At 37.1% G+C, this 18,290-nt stretch overlaps 1 protein-coding gene across 6 annotated transcripts in view; it reads right to left on the bottom strand.

Annotated features, from left to right (window-relative positions):
* Positions 1-18,290, bottom strand: part of CSMD3 (CUB and Sushi multiple domains 3) — a 580,220-nt gene that overhangs the window by 16,009 nt on the left and 545,921 nt on the right. For all 6 annotated transcript variants that reach the window (XM_038122727.1, XM_038122755.1, XM_038122747.1 and 3 more), the window contains 5 exons: positions 15,772-15,945; positions 10,623-10,796; positions 10,290-10,363; positions 2,081-2,192; positions 640-819 (listed from right to left, as the gene is read on the bottom strand). In XM_038122727.1, the coding sequence (XP_037978655.1) occupies positions 640-819; positions 2,081-2,192; positions 10,290-10,363; positions 10,623-10,796; positions 15,772-15,945 (714 nt within the window). The remainder of the gene's footprint in view (positions 1-639; positions 820-2,080; positions 2,193-10,289; positions 10,364-10,622; positions 10,797-15,771; positions 15,946-18,290) is intronic.

An 18,290-nucleotide genomic window follows, 5' to 3' on the forward strand; every position in this document is an offset into this window, starting at 1 on the left:
CCAATAGCTAACTTAACACTACCAAGTCCTCCACTACATATGGCTCTAAATGGCACATCTCCACCACTTTCCCAGGCAGCCTGTTCCAATGATTGATAATTCTTCCTAATTTTTCTTTAAAATTTCTCATAATGTCCAACCTAAGCCTTACCTGGCAAAGCTTTAGGCCATTTCCTCTCACCACTTATTAATTTGAAGAAGAGACCAACATTCACCTTGCTACAACCTGTTTTCAGGTTGTAGAGAGCAATAAGGTCTCTCCTCAGCATCCTTTCCTCCAGGATAAAGACCCTCAGCTTCCCCAGCCTCTCCTCATAAGCCTTTTGCTGCAAACTTTTCAGCAGCTTCATTCCTTTTCTTTAGGAACAGTCCAGTACCTCATTATCTTTCTCAGAGTGAGGGGTCCAAAACTGCACACACTATTCAATGTGTGGTCTCACCAGTGCCAAGTACTGAGTGACCACTAAGCAGGTCAGTTTGTTATAGAAGAAGATTTGTTTCATCAAACAGGACCTGCCTTTCATAAAAACATGCTGATTGGGCCCTATCAAATTGCTGGCATGCATGTGCCAACTGCAAGTAAAGAAAAGCATTGAAATATGACAGATGGCAGATGCAGTGGGAAACAGAAGCGCTTACCTTCACAAACTGGAACTTTCCCAGTCCATGTGCCATCAGACCTACAGGCTCTGTGCTCTGATCCTCCTGCCAAGAAGAAGCCTGGCTGACAAGTGTAAATCAATGTATAACCAAGTGATGGAAGATCCATTCCTGCAACATTAGCATGACTAGGTGTTTCGGGTTGTTTACAGCTGTGAGCTACAAAGAAAAGATAAAATATCCTTCAGTCGAAATGGTGAAAATATTTCTGAAAAGATAACATATGCCCATTCTGACAGTTAATTAGCAAAGTAAAAAATCAATAGAAATTACATATTAATATATTTTAATTCACATTCTGAATTACTATATAGTCTATAAAATATCACCATGAGTCAGTAAATACACCTTTAAACATGGACCTTTTAATTCCAAGGGACCAAGAACTGACTGAAATGCACTTGAATGAAAATTGCATATGAGAACAGAAACAGCATACACCATACTTAAAAGCAATCATAGCTTGTGACTTACACCACTTATGATATCTATGTAGCATTGTATAACAACAAGTAAATGGTCAGTTGGAAAACATTATGGAAGGTCAAAGAGAAATTTAAGGTGAGTTGTAAATATCAGAAAAATTAAGTTCCCATTTCTAATGTCATATGAAGACTCTTATATATTTAACAACCACCAGAATGTGGGATTTATGTGTTATCTCAAAGAGAGCATACCTCCAAGAGCAGAGTTCACCCTTCACACTGAGCTACTGATTTGCTGTTTGCTTAACATTAACGCTAGCAGCAGCTGAAATAATAGTAATGCCATTTCCTTCTATGGATATGTTCTCCATTCACGGTAGTGATTCCATAGGGTCAGATCTTACAAAGTAAGACTATTTCCAGAAAAAATACAGCTGACTAGCTTAACTAGAAAGATTAATCATGATCTTATGTCTTCAGTAAATTATCATTATTTACCAAAGTGTAAAAGATCCATGAAATGAAATGCTTCTGTCTATATTCAAAGAAGATTGTCTCTATTTTAGATTCAAAAATTTCTAATTGCAAACACTTTTTTCCTCATCTTAAAATATGTTGACTCCTTGGCTGGGAAACAGTTCAAACTCTTTCCTAGAACTGATTTTAATTAAATGCTTTCCTGTGTATTTTAGAATAGGGCCTTCTGATATGTCCTATTCTCACCACCTCCTCTCTGAGTTGGAAGGGTTGCACCCTCTTAGATAGAAATTCTTTGGATGAAGACCTGCCTATTTTATCTCCTTTTTTTTTTTTTTTTTTAGTTATATTGTTATTTTACTCAGAATCATATTTCTAGCTGCTGTAAGCTAGTAATGCAGATTTCTGTTAACTTTCAGTTAATAAATTCATATAGATTAATTTTATGACAATGTTACTGCAGCTAAATAATCAAGATTAAAAAAATTGAGGAAAGAAAAACATTTATAATTTCTTACGTATACATTCTGGCTGGATGCCACTCCATGTAAGATCAGGAAGGCAAGTTCGTGTTGTTGAACCATGGAGTAGGTGTCCTTTTTTACACTGAAATTGAACAACATTTCCCACCTGTTGAAAAGTAGAAAACACAGTAATATTGTTATGAGCAACTATCAAGCTGGGATTTTTTTCCTAAATTTGATCACTCCTTCACATAATACAGACTTGATAAGTTGTGATTCCCTTTCTCTGGAAAGTAAATTAATTTCACAGAACAATTTGATATGAAATAAAAAACTGCTTCATTCTCAGTAGAATTACTCTCCCCCCAAAATTAGATCCACCATGGAAGAAAATCGAATCCTCATCTTCTGTGGTCTCTCTAGTTGTGTTGCTTTGGGCCTGGAACACTTGATGACCTGTGAGTTTGGAAACAAAGCTCACGTTGCCTTCCCTACTCTGGGCCAAAGGAGAGCCAAAATTGGCAAAATTGCCACAAACAAGGGAAGTCACAGAACTGAAATGGGTATTGGATTCTGCTGGATTTTTGCTGAACTAGATCCCCCTTTGGGGAATGCTGGATATATTCACAGGTTATAAGGAGAAATATTTGATTAGAATAGAAGGGGCTGGTCAACAACACTGTCTCATGCTTCAGAATGTTCCTATGATATTTTAATTTTGTTTTTTGATGAAAGGAGGAAAAGAATAACAGGTCTTCATACCACTTTGATAATATAAACTGGAACACAACTACATTACAATTTACAATAGCAATTCATCTGAGATTAGCTTTTAATTATTATCCTTATTATGGGTATGTGTTGCATAAAAAGAGAAATAGAATTCTTACAGTTTCTGCACAAACATGAAATGGAATAACTTGTTCAGCATGTCCAGTCATGGTGAAATTGATGAAAATGCAAATAATTCTTAGTTTCCATCAGAAGCGAGGAAATTAGATTAGAAGTACATAATTCAGCAAGTATTGTATTACACAGTATGAGTGCTTAACTCAAATATTAAGGTGCATAGATCATATCTACTGTTCTGCAGTGACCTGTATTAATATATTTATCAACTCATGTTTAAACAAGAAGTTGAAAACGTTAGGCTATCTGTGACAGCACATTTATAGTTCTGGTTTGGGTATGATTTTTTAATTATTTTGCTTAAATGTGTAACACTTGATTCAGACTGATGACCAAAGGTAAAACGTGGATTATTTTAGTACTGGGAAACAGCGTTTCACTGCTGCAAGTATTCATTTGAAACTTTATATTGCTATTTCATTTCAGCTCAAGTCTCTCATCAGAATGAAATTTAACAATAATCCATGAACTACAGATAGTAGCTCATCAACACAGGATGTTATTTAAAATTCATCTCCCTTTATTTTGCTCTTTCTGTGTTCACTGGACTATGTAATTACTTGTAAAAGATTTTGAAGGAAATACGCTAAATCACTCGCATGATTAAGCACAAAGTAGTAAAATACTACAAGTTTTAGAGATTGCACCAAGTAGCTATAGAAGCCTTTTTTTTTTTCTTTCATGGTAAAGATCTCAGTTAAAACAATCACCATCAATCTATTACTTTAAAAAAGTACTAGCCTTAAGACAGATGTGTTCATATGACTACATCAGTGGACAAGGGAAGCACTACAGATATCTTTTTCTGCAATTCTGTCAAGCCTTTCTCAAGAACCCCTCAAAACATCCTTCTCTCTAAATTGGACAAAGATTGGTTAGATCAGTAGACTGTTAGACGGATAAGAAAGTGATTGGGACAGTCACATCCAGAGGGTAGTGGTCAATGTCTCAGAATCCCAGGGGACACCAATGACACATGGTGTCACTCAGGGTTCAGTATTGGAACCAAACCAGTGTTATTAAATATCTTCCTTAACAACACAGGTGAAGGGACTGAGTGTGCCCTCAGCAAATTCACAAATGACACCAAGCTGAGTGGTGTGTGTGACACATCTGAAGGATGAGATCCATCCAGAGGGACTTGGACAAGCTTGATAAGTGGCCCATGAGAAAATCCTGAGGTTTAGTAAGACCAAGTTCAAGGTGCTGCATTACACCTTATAGTAGGGGTGCACTGGGATATGAACAGATCGAGAGCAGCCCTGCTGAGAAGGATTTGGAGGTGCTGGTAGATGAGAGGCTGGACATGAGACAGCAATGTGCACTTGCAGCCCAAAAAGCCAGTTCTATCCAAGGAGGCACCAAAAAAAGTGTAGGGCAGCAGGTTGATGGAAGTGATTCTGTCCCTTTACTCTGTTCTGGTGAGACCACACCCAGAGTCCTGGGTCCCACTTTGAGTGTCTCAGCACAAGAAAACCATGGACTTGTTGGAGAAAATCCACGGGAGGGCCACCAAAATGTTCTGAGGGATTCTCCTCTGAGGAAAGGGTGAGAGAACTGTTTGTTAAACCTGGAAAAAAGAAGACTTCATTCTGACCTAATTGTGGCCTTCCCATAACTGAAGGGAGCCTACAAGAAACCTGGAGAGGCAATGTTTACAGACACATGCAGTGATAGGACAAGAGGGAACAGATTCAGAAGAGAGTAGGTTTAGACTAGATACTAGAAGGAAGTTCTTTGTTGGGAGGGTGGTGAGAGACTAGGACAAGCTGCCCAGAGAAACTGTTGATGCCTCATACCAGGCTGTGTTCAAGGCCAGGCTAGATGGGGCTCTAAGCAATGGGGTTTACTGGAAGGTGTCCCTATCCATGGAAGGGGGGTGAAACTAAATTATCTTGAAAGTCCTTTTCAACCCAAACCATGTCATGATTTATAGTTTCACAAAAAACACAAACTTTATTAATATAAGCACCAAAGCAGCATCAAAAATACAGCCGCTGCCCAAGGGATGCAGATGTTTAAGTGCTGCCATGCTGTTCAAGATTACAAATAAATGAAAAAATATCAAAATTAATATTTAATAAAATATATCAATTAATTATATAGGATATGTATAGTAATTATTAAACAAATAAAAGTAATTTTAAAAAGTTTCGTGGTCTACTTTGCAATGTTCTTGCACCAGAGGCAGCAGATGGCGCTGCAATACAGTATTCTATGCTGAAAAAATTCCCAGTCCTGAGATGTTCAGGTTTGTTCTAAGTTTTATTCTATAGCTCAAGTAGAAGCATTAGTACTCTGGGCAATGGTGTTTGCATCCAATAAAAAAAATAGTGTTTGATGTCTGTTCTATAGCTGCCTTTTCTATAGTGTCAGTTATAGCTTGGATATTCCCAAAATTAACATAATAATTAACTTTTTTCTTTTTTTCTTGCTAAACCCCAGAGTGTATATTTGTTATTCTCTGACAGGAAAATATCAGAAGAAAATTCATAATTTGAGAAGAAAATGAACAAACATCAACCTTCATCCTTTTATAAAGTACTCTAGATATTTTTTTCACTAAATAAGATGAAAATAATGTATAACAATTATCAAAATAATAAGTTATTATCCTTCTTATTGCTTATATGTTTGTAAGATTGGAAGATACTTCCAACTCTCCTGAGTTACTCTACAGTCAAGTTTTTTCTTAGATTTCAGTTCAACAAAAAGCATGAAGATACTCTAATAAATTTATTTATCCCTAGTAATTTGTGCTGAAGAATTGAGAAGCTAAGGGAATGCCAGTTATTTATCTTCAGTAACTTTCAGCATCACATTTTAAGTGAATGAAAACATGCTCAGTAAGTCTTCACTATATCTGTAGTTTGGTAACCCACAAATACATTATTGCCCTTATAACAGGGTTTTGAGTTTGCAAGACTGCTGGGCAGAAGCTTGACAGGCTTCCTTTGTCTGCAAGTGTCTTGAGCTGCCTGGAGTTTTGTGTTTGTTTCAGTTTTGTTTTGTTTTGTTTCTAAACTTGCTTTAGCTGTAAAATTTAAATTTCCTGTGATCAGGTAGCTACGACCAGGCTTTATGCCTTTATCTTTGTATGGCACAACCACAGATCATATCCATAGCAGAGAAAAAAGAATCTAGTATTGCAGAATGAGCTATTTCCCACTAATGTGATGCAGTACAGAGAAATATAGGCCTGGTGCTGGAACAACAGCAAAGCCCTTGACAAATGCAGACAGCGGGATGCTCTGAGGAAGACTACAGTGTGACTGTGATAGAAGATGCAAGACAGTCTTAGCACTGGAGATCCTGTTGCTGTGAGCAACTCACCCTTAAAGACATACAGGCCTGGGCAGGATCAGATTTCAGAGGTAAAGAAGAACAACTATAGGTGAAATTTACCTTATAGTATAGATTGAAATATATGTGTATGATAATGAGCTGTAGTGTGAGTGGTGTAAAAGTGTGTTAGAAACATTACAAATGTTTCAAGTGAAACATGAATGACAGACCCTTAAAAAAAAAAAAAATCATATTTGTGCTAATGAAACACTCCAGATTGTGACATTAACACACTGACACCAGAGACCTCAGGACAATGAGAAGCAGGAAAATACATGGTGTCTGATATGGCTTAAATTACATTTTCATTGATGCAGTGGTGGTGCCAACTGCACTAATGGAGAGAGCTATACTGTGGCAGTAGAGTACTTCTCTTGGAACTTCATCTTACAATTTAATCAACACTGAAGTTTTTATAAGCATTACATTCACAGAAGGAGATTATTTGTACGGCTGCTCAACATCTGCAGATCGAGTTTCATATAGAATTTCATCAAATAGAACCCAAGAGCTAGCAGAGGGCTGTCACTACTGCATTGTGTCTATTTTCCTTTTTAAATTATGACTGCTCTTTGGCTCAGTTTAGGCCTCAGTATAAGGGAAGATAGCTGAGTTTCTACAAAACATGTTGGAAAAATATGAGAAGTAGTAAATCTTATATATATGACTGACTGATCTAAGCAGTTCTAAACTGTTCCTTCAATTGAGTAGTACCTTGTGTTACAATAGCTTATGGTGAAAGTGCTATAAGCACTTTTCTCTTTCTAGCAGTATAGCTGAAGAAGTATTTCAAATGCCACAGTTTCTTTCCAAGGAGTGATTTATTTTCCAGATTACAGATGAAGTCAGTATTCACTAAGTTCTAAAGTTATTTTGTCTTCATTGTAACACACTGCTAAGGTAGATCTGTCAAATAAAAATGGCTCAGATGAAAGGTAAACATCGTAGATGTATGTATTCATAACAATTAAAGCAGATGATGCTACTCATTTCCATGCCATGCCAGATACCTAAGTAGAACCAAACTGTTATTTGAACACATAAGAAACTGCTTCTGCCTGAAGAATTCAATACTGAACAATAATGTCCCTGCAAAATTCTGTTGCCTCATTTTCTACAAAGTTCTTTTTTAATAGTTGAAACATCATTCAAATGTGGTGATACTAGTGCTTTTGATAGGGTAGGTTCCCGGACATCAGGTTTAGACACGCCTTTTAGTCAAGCCTAGAATTATCTTGTATTTGCCTGAACTTTCAGTCCAATCAATGAGATAGGAAAACAGATAATCAAGAGTAGGGGAAAAACAGGAACAAAGAAATGGTGCTGTGGAAGCTCATAACTTGACATCAGTGTTGTGAAAAGCAAGTGTCTGTGAGTGATTTTTGTCAGATAAAAGAAGAAGTAGTGCCATTTGATAAAAAGTACTTAAAACATTATTCCACATATGAAAACTTGAATTCTAAGTGTAAGGCTACAGCTTGGTATTTTTTATGACACAGAGAAAAAAATTTAAACTTTGACAATTAACTCAATTAAGTTACCCTACTAATATTAGTTTAAATATTAAGTATTTAAGAGAGGTAAAACAAAACAAACAAAATCTAAATAAAACAAAACAAAAAAACCCACATCTGTATTTTGCAACAATTTATAATTATTCTTTACCTTCCTGCTATGGATGGAAACAAAAATCCCTATTATCCCATTCACATAGGAAGCTAATTATAGCATAATATACATTATTTAACAATATTTTTGTGGTTTTAAAGGAGCCATAACATTATACAATATATGATAATGCAAAAATTTCTTTCTTGGATCTACAGACAATAACTCGTCTAGAACCAATCATTTTCACAGTTGTTTCCACCCAATCAAGAGCTAAGCTCAGCTTCATCTGTATGACTGATACTTCTACCCAGTTATGTATTAACTAAACAATCATACTTAGAGTAACCAGAAATTGCACATTTAGTTACTACATAAAATCAAATTCACTGTGTGAACATGAGAATAAGTTGCTAGCTGGGTAAGGGGACTATAGCACATGCACCTTAAATACTGGGCACTAACCTTATAACTGTTTATTATTTTAAATTTTTTTTTTTTTTTTAGAATTTATAGCGTTGTAAACTCTGCCAGCATTTACACTTATTTTACAAATGATTTGTTAATTGACATTTGGCTATATTTTTACAGTTCTATGCTAGCTATGAGTGCTATTTTACTCACAACAACTACAGCACAAATGAGAGACTGCCTTACCTCCTCCCATGAAAGCTCATTAATATGTGAAACTGCGATAATAAATTTATCGATAGTACTTAATAAATTATTTCTTTCATACATAGTTGTATAAAGAGTTGTCCTCTAGGATAATATGGTATTATAACTAAACAAATTTGGTTATAATAAGGTCTGCCCCTACATATCCTATCTTGGCACAAAGTAGCACTTTCAGTTCCTAGAGAAATCTTAGATAATTTTATTATCACTTGCATATGATTGTGATCTAGCACAATCTGGAAACCCAAATATTGCAAAAAGCAAGCCAGAGTAGTACTGCATAAAGGCCACCAAAAGGATAAACCAAAGAAATTTTTGGTTGTGAAACTTTCTAAAGTCTTTAGCTATAATTTGCTTTAAAAAACGAATTTAATTTTGTAAATTTGTTCAAATTTCACCCAGTCCTTTCTTGCATTTCCAGCAAACTGCAGTTTTTTATTCTCCTCCTACTAGACAGAGACCTTATACAGCTGCGGAGCTGCTAGGTACTCTTCGGTTCATCCCTCTTCATATGCCTGGAGCTTTCAGCCCTGACATCAAACACAGATGTCACAGGATAGATTAGGCTCTCTCTTTGTTCACAAGATTCCTAGCAAATTAAAAGGTACATTTTTGCATGTCTAAACCATTCACTCATGAAAACATCTCACTGACTTAAGTGTTTTCTGTGAATCAGAAAATCAGTAGTTCAAAATAATTTTCAGTCTCACAATTCTTTTTCCAACAGAAACATATCCACCATTTGCCACAACATAGCCTTGTATAAAATGTGGCAAACAGTCTCCAGGAAGGCATTAGGCAGAGCAGTGAAAACAGGTCAAGGAAGGTGTTTCTTCTCCTCTGCTAGCCCCAGTGAGTCACAAGTGAGTGCTGGGTCCAGTGCTGGGCTCACCAGTGCAAGAGAGAAAAGGACAATACTATATTGGGTCCAGCGATGGGACACAAAATTGATTAAGGGACTATAGCATCTGAAATGCAAGGAGTAGCTGAAAGACCTGTGGTTATCCAGCCTGCAAAAATAAAACCCTGGGGGCAGGACAAGCAACAGAAGCAGATTTTCTTCAGTGGTGCCCAGTGACACAACAAGAAAAAATAGGTATAAATTGAAACATAGAAATTCTCTTTTAGACTAAGAAAAAAGTGTTCATTTTCACTGTATAGGTGAACAATTTGGCACAGGATGCCCAGAGGCACTGCTGGGTCTCCATCCCTGCAAATATTTAAAACCACCTGGAGACAGCCCTCGTAAACCTGCTCTAGCTGACCCTGTTTTGAGAAGGGGGAGTGGACTAGAAGTTTTCCTAACAGGTCTGAGACTCTGCAATTCATTTGTTATTCCAAACAGATTTTCTCTCAGGAAAAAAAGGACTGTTTTTTAGAGTATGTCTATACTAGCAGTTTGACACACAGTATGCACACTTTTGAGGAGAAAAAAGCCTATTTAATAAATTGTAGGAAGCACTTATGTATTGGTGGGAGATACTGACAGTCTTCAAAGTGAAATCAAGTGGAACTTGATTACAAGTTCTTCATGTAGTGCCTTGCTGATAGGAACACAGGGTTAGTGTAATCCAACAGCTAGAAATAAGGAAAGAGAGGAACACAGCAGCACACAACTCTTACAGAAGCAGTCTCTGAACCTCTAATCAGATGTTTCTAGACTTTGAGGTAGTATAAAATATTTAAATATTTATGGAAGTTAATAAAAAAAAGTATACTCTACCTGATAGCCAAATGTGTTATTTTGTGACCCATGCCTTGGAACTCCTGGATTTTCACATGCTGTGCGAGTAGGTTCTAAAAAAATGCAATATATTAAAGACAAAACAAATTACAGTATTTTAATTACATACATGATTATATGACAAAATTAAGCTTGTTCAGCAACAGGCAGTCATAAAGCCAATCACAAAGACAAAAATAAAGTGATTTAATTCTTAGAGAGTATAGAATAACACCAAGATAATTCAAAATAACGGAAAAATCCTAGATTGACTTAGCAGGAAGAGGAATAATAAGCATTAAAAGAAATTTCAATTTATGGGCATAATCATACCTATGCATCGAGGAGAAGAACCACTCCATGTTCCATCTGCTTGGCAAATCCTGGTGTTAGAGCCAACCAAAATAAAAGGAGGGTTGCAGCTGAAAGAGACTTCTGACTGATAGATGAAGCTTTTGCCTTCTCTTTTCCCTTGAGCAGGCACTCCAGGGTCACCACAAAATTTTGCTGTGGAAAAAGACATGATAGAAATGGAATGTGGCATTTATTAGAAAAAAAAAATAACACAGCTGAACTAAGTGAAGAAATTACTCCAAATTTTGTATTTATTTTATTAAACACAGGTCAAATATGGAAACATTTAATAGGAATTCAGAGAGACTAGATATATAATATTTAGTCTACTAGATTGTACTAGTTCTGATAGTTGTTCAAAATGACTATATAGTGTGCTTGATCAGTACCTCACACTTAACATATCAAAATGACAACTTATTTTATTAAAGTCCAAATATTCATACATCCTCCAAGCCCCAAATCACATCAGTCTGAAAATCTTTAGAGAGCAATCATAGAGTGTATCACACTTCCATGTCAATCTTCCCTCCTCTCCTGCTTTCTTGACACCTACCCAGTGCTCAACATTTTTGTATGAATAAAGGATTTAGCAGATAGATTTTAGGAGTCATAAAGTCCTGCTTCCTCAGCCTTCACTGAAATACAATACTTGAAAGTTAGAACAGTTAACAAAAATGAAGCACCAAAAAACCCTGCATAATAAAGAAACTTCTGTAGCAATCTAAAAGTCAGATACTAATAAACTGTAATTAGACAGGATAAATTTCACTCATAAAAATCTGTTCTTAAATGGATATTTTTACCTTATTCCTATCACCTAAGGATTCCTTATGTCTATAGCACGTCGTAATTGTGTAAATGCACTGTTAGCAAACTTACTGGCCTTCTTCTGGTCCAGGAACTAAATGGACTGACAAGATGCAGATTAAGGTCCTTCTGGAACTGGAGGGCAAAACAACCTACCCCCTCCATCATGACCACCTCTGTCAAATAAAATGAATGGTGGTTTTCATGAACCCCTCTGAGGGAATCGGAGGACCCAATATGCCAACCAGACCTTACTCACAGAGAAGCCTGCTGCCTCTCTGGAGCCCGGGACATTACTAGAAAACTCTCCAGTCTGGTACAACCCTCTGATTATTATCTGCTGTTCTTTATGGCCACAGAAATGAGGTAGCAAAGAGAAGTCCAAGGGTAACCAAAACAGATTTCAGGCCTTAGCACAATTGTTTGAAGGATCAGGAGGACATCTAGTGTTTTCTTCGATTCTTTCAATATCAGGGAAGAATACTGAAACGAACAGGCAGACCCAACTGATCAACAGATGCCTCTGGGGATGGTGTCATCAGAGGAACTTCGGCGGTTTTGATCATAATGTGGTCTATACAAGATCAGATCAACTGCTCTTCAATGGCAGTCAGAAAACTCTCTTCTCTGAGGAGAAAAATTGTTTGTGTGCAGGAGTTAGAAGGGCTGACCGGTAGAGTTTTAAACTACACTGGAAGAGGGAAAGGGACAAAATCAGGTTCATCTGTGAAAAGCAATGGGAAGGCATGCCAGAGTTTTAGTATTAGTGAGATCCTTCAGTCTTCTCCATGAAGACCTAGAAGCCTTGACTCAGCCCATGAAATATTACATCCTTGGCACAAGCAAAAGCTGGTGGGATCAGTCCTGTGACTGGTGTGCCAGTATGGAGGGTTACACACTCCTCAGGAGGGATAGGCAAGGCAAGTGAAGTGGGGTATGAGGTAGGGGAGAGGGGTGTCAGACCTTCCTGTTTGTTATGTCTCCTGGTTTAGGAATGGTACTTCCCAGTTCAGGGTCACCCACTGTGATTCCCCAAAAGCACCCTGCTGCTCTCTTTCACTCCTCTTGGTCTGTATCAGGCTTGGGTGGAGAATTACAGGGACAAAAGGCAGAGATCATGGGTTGAGATAAGAACAAATTACTGGCAACAGCAATGAGATAAGAAAACAAACAGTAACAACAACAATATTAATTACAAAAGTATAGAAAAGAGAGGCTGATTTACTTGCAAAATATTTACTGCAGAACCCAATCTGACCTGACCACAATCATATTTTTCTGATTGGAAGGACAACCTTTCTCCTCAGAAGCAGAAATCCCTCCTCCCCACACCTGGCAGTTATGTGGGGTATTATAGAATAATACCTGGGACCTAGCCCTGCCCCCTCCCAGCTACTGCAAAAAGTTAACACTGTCCTGGCCAAAACCAGGACATTAAGGCATGGTAAGAGCCTTTGGTAAGGATTAAGGGACACACAAACAAAGCAGATGTTATGGGGGTCTACTATAGGACACACAGTCAGGATGTTGACACTGGCAAATTATTCTTCAGTTAACTAAGGGAGACCTCTAAATCAACTTCTGTTGTCCTTTTGGGGGATTTCAACCTGCCAGATGCTAACTGTGAATGCAAACAGCTGGTACAAACAGGTCCAGAAGAATCCTAAAACACCTGAACTCAAAGGTATACTAAGTGTGTTTGCTGTTGACACTAAATTGGGAGAACCTGTTGACTCACTTGAAGGTATCTGTGTCCTACAAAAAAACCCAGACAGGTCAGAGGACTGGGCAATCACCAATAATATGAAGTGTAACAAGAACACTGCACCTGGGATGGGACAACCCTGGATGTACATCCAGAATAGGAAAACACTGTTGCAGAGCAGTGCTGCAGAAAGAGACCTGGAGGTTCTGCTTGGTGAATAATTGAATATGAGCCAGCAGTGCCCAGCCATCAGGAGGGCCAACCATGTCCCAGGGGCATCAGGGACAGCATGGCCAGCTGGGCAAGGGAGAGGATTATCCTCCTCTGCTCTGCACTGGGGCAACCTCACCTTGAATATTGTGTGAAGTTTTGGGTGACACAATATAAGGATGTAAAGCTATTAGAGAGTATGCAAAAGAGGGCAGCAGAGGCAGCGAAGGGCCTTGAGAGGAAGCCACGTGAGGAGTATCTGAGGTCACTTGATTTGTTCAGCCTAGAGGAGAAGAGACTGTGGCAAGACCTCATTGAGATCTTCAGCTTGTTCATGAGACAAAGCAAAATGACAGGCACTGATCTCTTCTGTGTGGTAACCAGTGACAAGACCCAAGGGATTGATATGAAGGTCAGGGATGTTTAGGTTCTATATCAAGAAAAGGTTTTTCCCCCAGAATGTGGTTGGACACTGGAACAGGCTCAGGGAAGTGGTCACAGCACCAAGCTTGACAGGTATTGAGAAATCCTTGGACAGTGCTCTCAAGTACATGGGTACAACTCTTTGGGTTGTTCTGTGCTGGGCCAGAAGCTGGACTTCAATGATCTTTATGGGTCTCTTCCAATTCATTATATTCTGTGATAATTCTATGATTTGAAGTTACATCTGAAGTTAGGAATTTTTTGGCATAGATCTACATTTTTGCCATCTATTGCCAAACCTATCAAACCAGCAATACTGAAACTACTGCATGAGTAATTAAGCAAACAAATTTACTGGGTCATAGATGACAAATACTTAACTGAGGACACAGTCATATTCCATTCTGATTAATTATTCTATGTCATAACTGTACCTTGCACATCTTCAGCTACAGCCTCTATGGAACCAAGCTAGGAAATAATTTTCTGATGTCAGGAACTGCTTATTGAGAATGACTTTCACCAGCTCCCCTTCATTTCTGCCAGATGGCAACTAGCTTAAGCTCTTCAACAAGCCCGGGCTGCCAATTGTTTTCTCTTGCAGGCCAATGGATAACCATTGCACATCAACAACATTCAGTTAATGTAATCTGCATGAAATAGCCTTTAATTCCAGGCAGCTGCATTCTGTGCTAAATATACCTTTTAAAAAGTTTAAAGGTAGAGCCTACTTTTCAGAGAATACTGCAGTATTGAGTATTCCGACTTTAAAAATCATAAATTGCGTGTGGTATCCAAAAATGAATGAAGGACACCATTTTTCAATCAAGAACAAATCATGAAAATAATTTTTCATAGTCTCTGATATTCACAGTATAGTAGACTTTAGAAGAGCTCTACATTGGGAATTTAAGCAACAAATAGTGGTCTTGCTCTTTTTCTTCCAGAAAAAATGCCTTTAATTATGCTCCACCTCTGGCACACAGAGTTTCAGCAGCAGTCAGAAGATGATGATATGAGAATATAATTGAAAAAAAAAGGAAAGGAAAAGATGGTCTATGTATTCTTTCATGGTACTGGGATATAGCCAAAATAGAGAAAATTTTTGACAGGGAGAGATGAAAAATGAAAAAAAAAAGGTAAAAGAAAAGAGATGTGCATTTTGCAACATTTAGCAAACTACCTGGCAAGCAGAGCTACTTGGCAAGTTCAAATTAAATTTCAGAGACTGTAAAGCCATGAATAAGATATGATCCTCTTCCAGTTAGACTCTTTTTTGAAGACCATTACAGAATGGTATAATTATTCTGCAAATAACTACAAAACCTCCCTCTTCAATGCAATCAATTGACTATTTCTCAAAAAAAAATCACAATCACTTTTAATGAATGGGATTGGATATTGTAATGAAATTTTTTGCAATACAGGAATCCATCAATGTTATTTATAACTTTCAGATTAATAAAATTTTCTGCATAAAATATATTGGTTACTTTACTGCAGGGTGAAAAATAGATAATTGTCACAGAATCACCCAGGGCCTAGTCGACATGATAGCCAGAAAAATTTCTCTGTAACATCACAGGAAGTTTAGGATGAGTCTGAGGAAATGAAAGGGATTGTAATGAAAGTTACCTTATCACATATGTAGCTGGATCTGAAAACAAGACAGAACCTTTTGAATTGCCTTGAATTATGTAGTACACATTGCCTGTAATATTTTTTTTTGGGTCTGTGTCTAAAGACTCATATATGCTCACACAGGGTTTACAGATATTCCCATGACCTCAATCTACTAGTAAAATTAAAATTTTGAAAAATTTTAGAAATCTTTAGAAGGATTGTAATTATCCCAGGTTTGAAATTAATTGAGCCACGGCAGGAGGGAGGGAGGGAGGGAGGGAAAGAAAAAAAAGTGAAAACTTCAAAGAGGAATAAACCATAATACAGCAAAATACAGACTATGATGTGAATACATACGTAAGCACTGAGGTACTTCACCACTCCATGTTCCATTCCCAACACAAGTCAAAACAGCAGGAAAAGAGAGTTCATATCCTGGAGAGCAGACATAGCTAATGCTAAATCCCCAGTCCAAGTTTGTTCCTTCCAACCTTCCATTAGAGATCTGCGGAGGAGTTGGGCAGGTAACAGCTGCAATAATATTCAAAATAATTAGGGCCAGCTGCTGTAAATATCCTCGGTGTACACGATTACTAGAAGAACCATATGGGCTAATTTCACCTTTTTTTTAGAGGACAATACAGTCAGGGCATGCTATCTTTCTCACTGTATTCTTGCCACATTTCCTGAAGTTAGTACGTCTGGTTTCCTTCATTTAGGAGGCAGCAGATGATTGATGAAGTGTCTTAAATAAACCAGGATGCTGCATCAAACCAAATAGGAAGACTGCCTAAAAATCAGTATGGAAACTATGACGTGTAAGACATTTAAGATATGTCTGGTAATCTGCTACAATTTTTTTTTCTCTGTTAAGACAACACGGAGTACAACCATATTTTATTAGTGTGGCAATAATAAAATATTTTCTTCCTGTAGACCAGCTTAGGCACTTGTTAGATTTAACATGTAGGGATGAAATCCCAGGACAACTGTTCTTAAATATTAGTTGAAAGCTTGTTTCTAGGTAGCACGGTTTGGTTACTGTTTGCTTTGTGAGTAGCTCATCACCAAAAAGCATCTAGCTGCTAGCAATAGGGAGAAAATGTAAGGATTTGCAATTCCTTGGAACTGTTAGTATTGCTACCTCTAAGAAGGCGAACATGAAGTATTTCAGTATATTCTGTAATTGCCAGGCCTCCTAGGAAAAATTAGAAACATCTTCTATTTGCTGGTAGGCAAGAGGACTGAAAAACAGTACAGGAAGGCAGTAGAAATAAAGAGAGAAACTGTTATGATGAAGATAAAAGTGTTATTCACTGGATGGAGGTAGAGTAACAGACAACTGCTAATTGAAAGCTTAAAGGAAAAGTATTAAGGAAATTAAATGAAAGAAAACCTGAACCAGAAAGGGAAAGGATGAAATTTAGACCAAATTGATAGAATGAATGAGGTAGACAAAAGGGCAAACAGTGCTAGCAAAAGAGAAAGAAAGCAAAAAAAATCTAATACAATTTAATCTGGTAAAGCCAGTTGGTATAAATGAGAAGATGTAGTGATTAAAAATTGAGCAGAGAACACACAGGTCACAACAATGGAGGAAGTTAAATGCTGCACCCATAATCTTTAAACTAATGTTTAGAACAGCTGTCATCTTGCAGGCTTAAAAGAATTCAGAGGTACTAGGTGATGAGTAATATGTATTTGAATGCAACCCGCAGAGGGTTCACTATGTACCATTTCTACATTCCTATTATTCTCTTCACTGAGAGAATCTCAGTTATGTAGACCATAAAAATATTTTACAGCAGCATTCATGGCTGTTTGAGAATACTAGTATCAAATAACCCTTTGCCAGCCAGTAAATCAAATATAGATTTTGGGACCTTAGTTTTGTTCTAGAAAAGGACATGATAGCTTTTGCCACACTTCTATGGTGTTTTTAAAAAAGTAATTCAAAATAAGTGCTCTAAGAAGCAGAATTCTGTCGTCATTCTCCAAGAGCTTCACAAATAGTCCTTTTAAAAGGGTCTATATATTTTGAATTCTGAGCTGACTAATAAGGGAGGAAATATTGGTGAATACTTGGGAAAGGAGAGAAGAAGTGGAAGAAAATAGATGTAACATCTGAATTTTAGGGTGAGAAAAGGAAAACAAAACAATACCTAACAACAAGCCAGAATGCTTCTTTGTTTTGGTCAGAGACTTAGACATAAATATGTACCACGACATTCTCAGTTTAGGACCTACAAGTGTATTACAAATGCAAGTCTGCAAAAAAGACAATGTTAGAATATTTGAATATTTAGTTGCAGATGAACATGCATCCTTTTCCAACTTGGCACAGCAGAGCAGTATTTATATCTACTCTTTCAATGGCACAGTGACAATTATGCATGTGTTTTCTGCCCAGTTCATTTTCCAATTATTTTAACTAAATAGTACCAAAGGACCCTGGCACTTCATTCTGACAGTAAAAAAACAATTGTTATACATTTAGCACTACTGCATATTATATATTATTTTAAGAATATACTATTAATTTACACTATTAACTTGCCTACAGTACTTACACAAACTAATGTAAAGTAGAATGAAATTCTGAGAACACTAAAGATTTTTCATAGGATAATTATTTAGCATTTATACAAGCCTTAAATATGTATGATCCAAAACCAGAAAGACTCAAAAACTCAAAGTAAAATTTACAGTAAAATTCTTTCTTTGTATGATTCTTCTTGAGTCAAATCAGAGTTAGATCTCCTGGTCCCAGTTAGGTGTCCTGTAGACCATAAGAATTTGAGGCTGAGAGACTTCATAAAAAATACTTGTTCTTTCTCATGATCTAGCTGTTGACTTAGAAGCACTCTTGGAGACAG

Source organism: Motacilla alba, chromosome 2 (assembly GCF_015832195.1).
Source record: "Motacilla alba alba isolate MOTALB_02 chromosome 2, Motacilla_alba_V1.0_pri, whole genome shotgun sequence".
Lineage (NCBI taxonomy): Eukaryota > Metazoa > Chordata > Aves > Passeriformes > Motacillidae > Motacilla > Motacilla alba.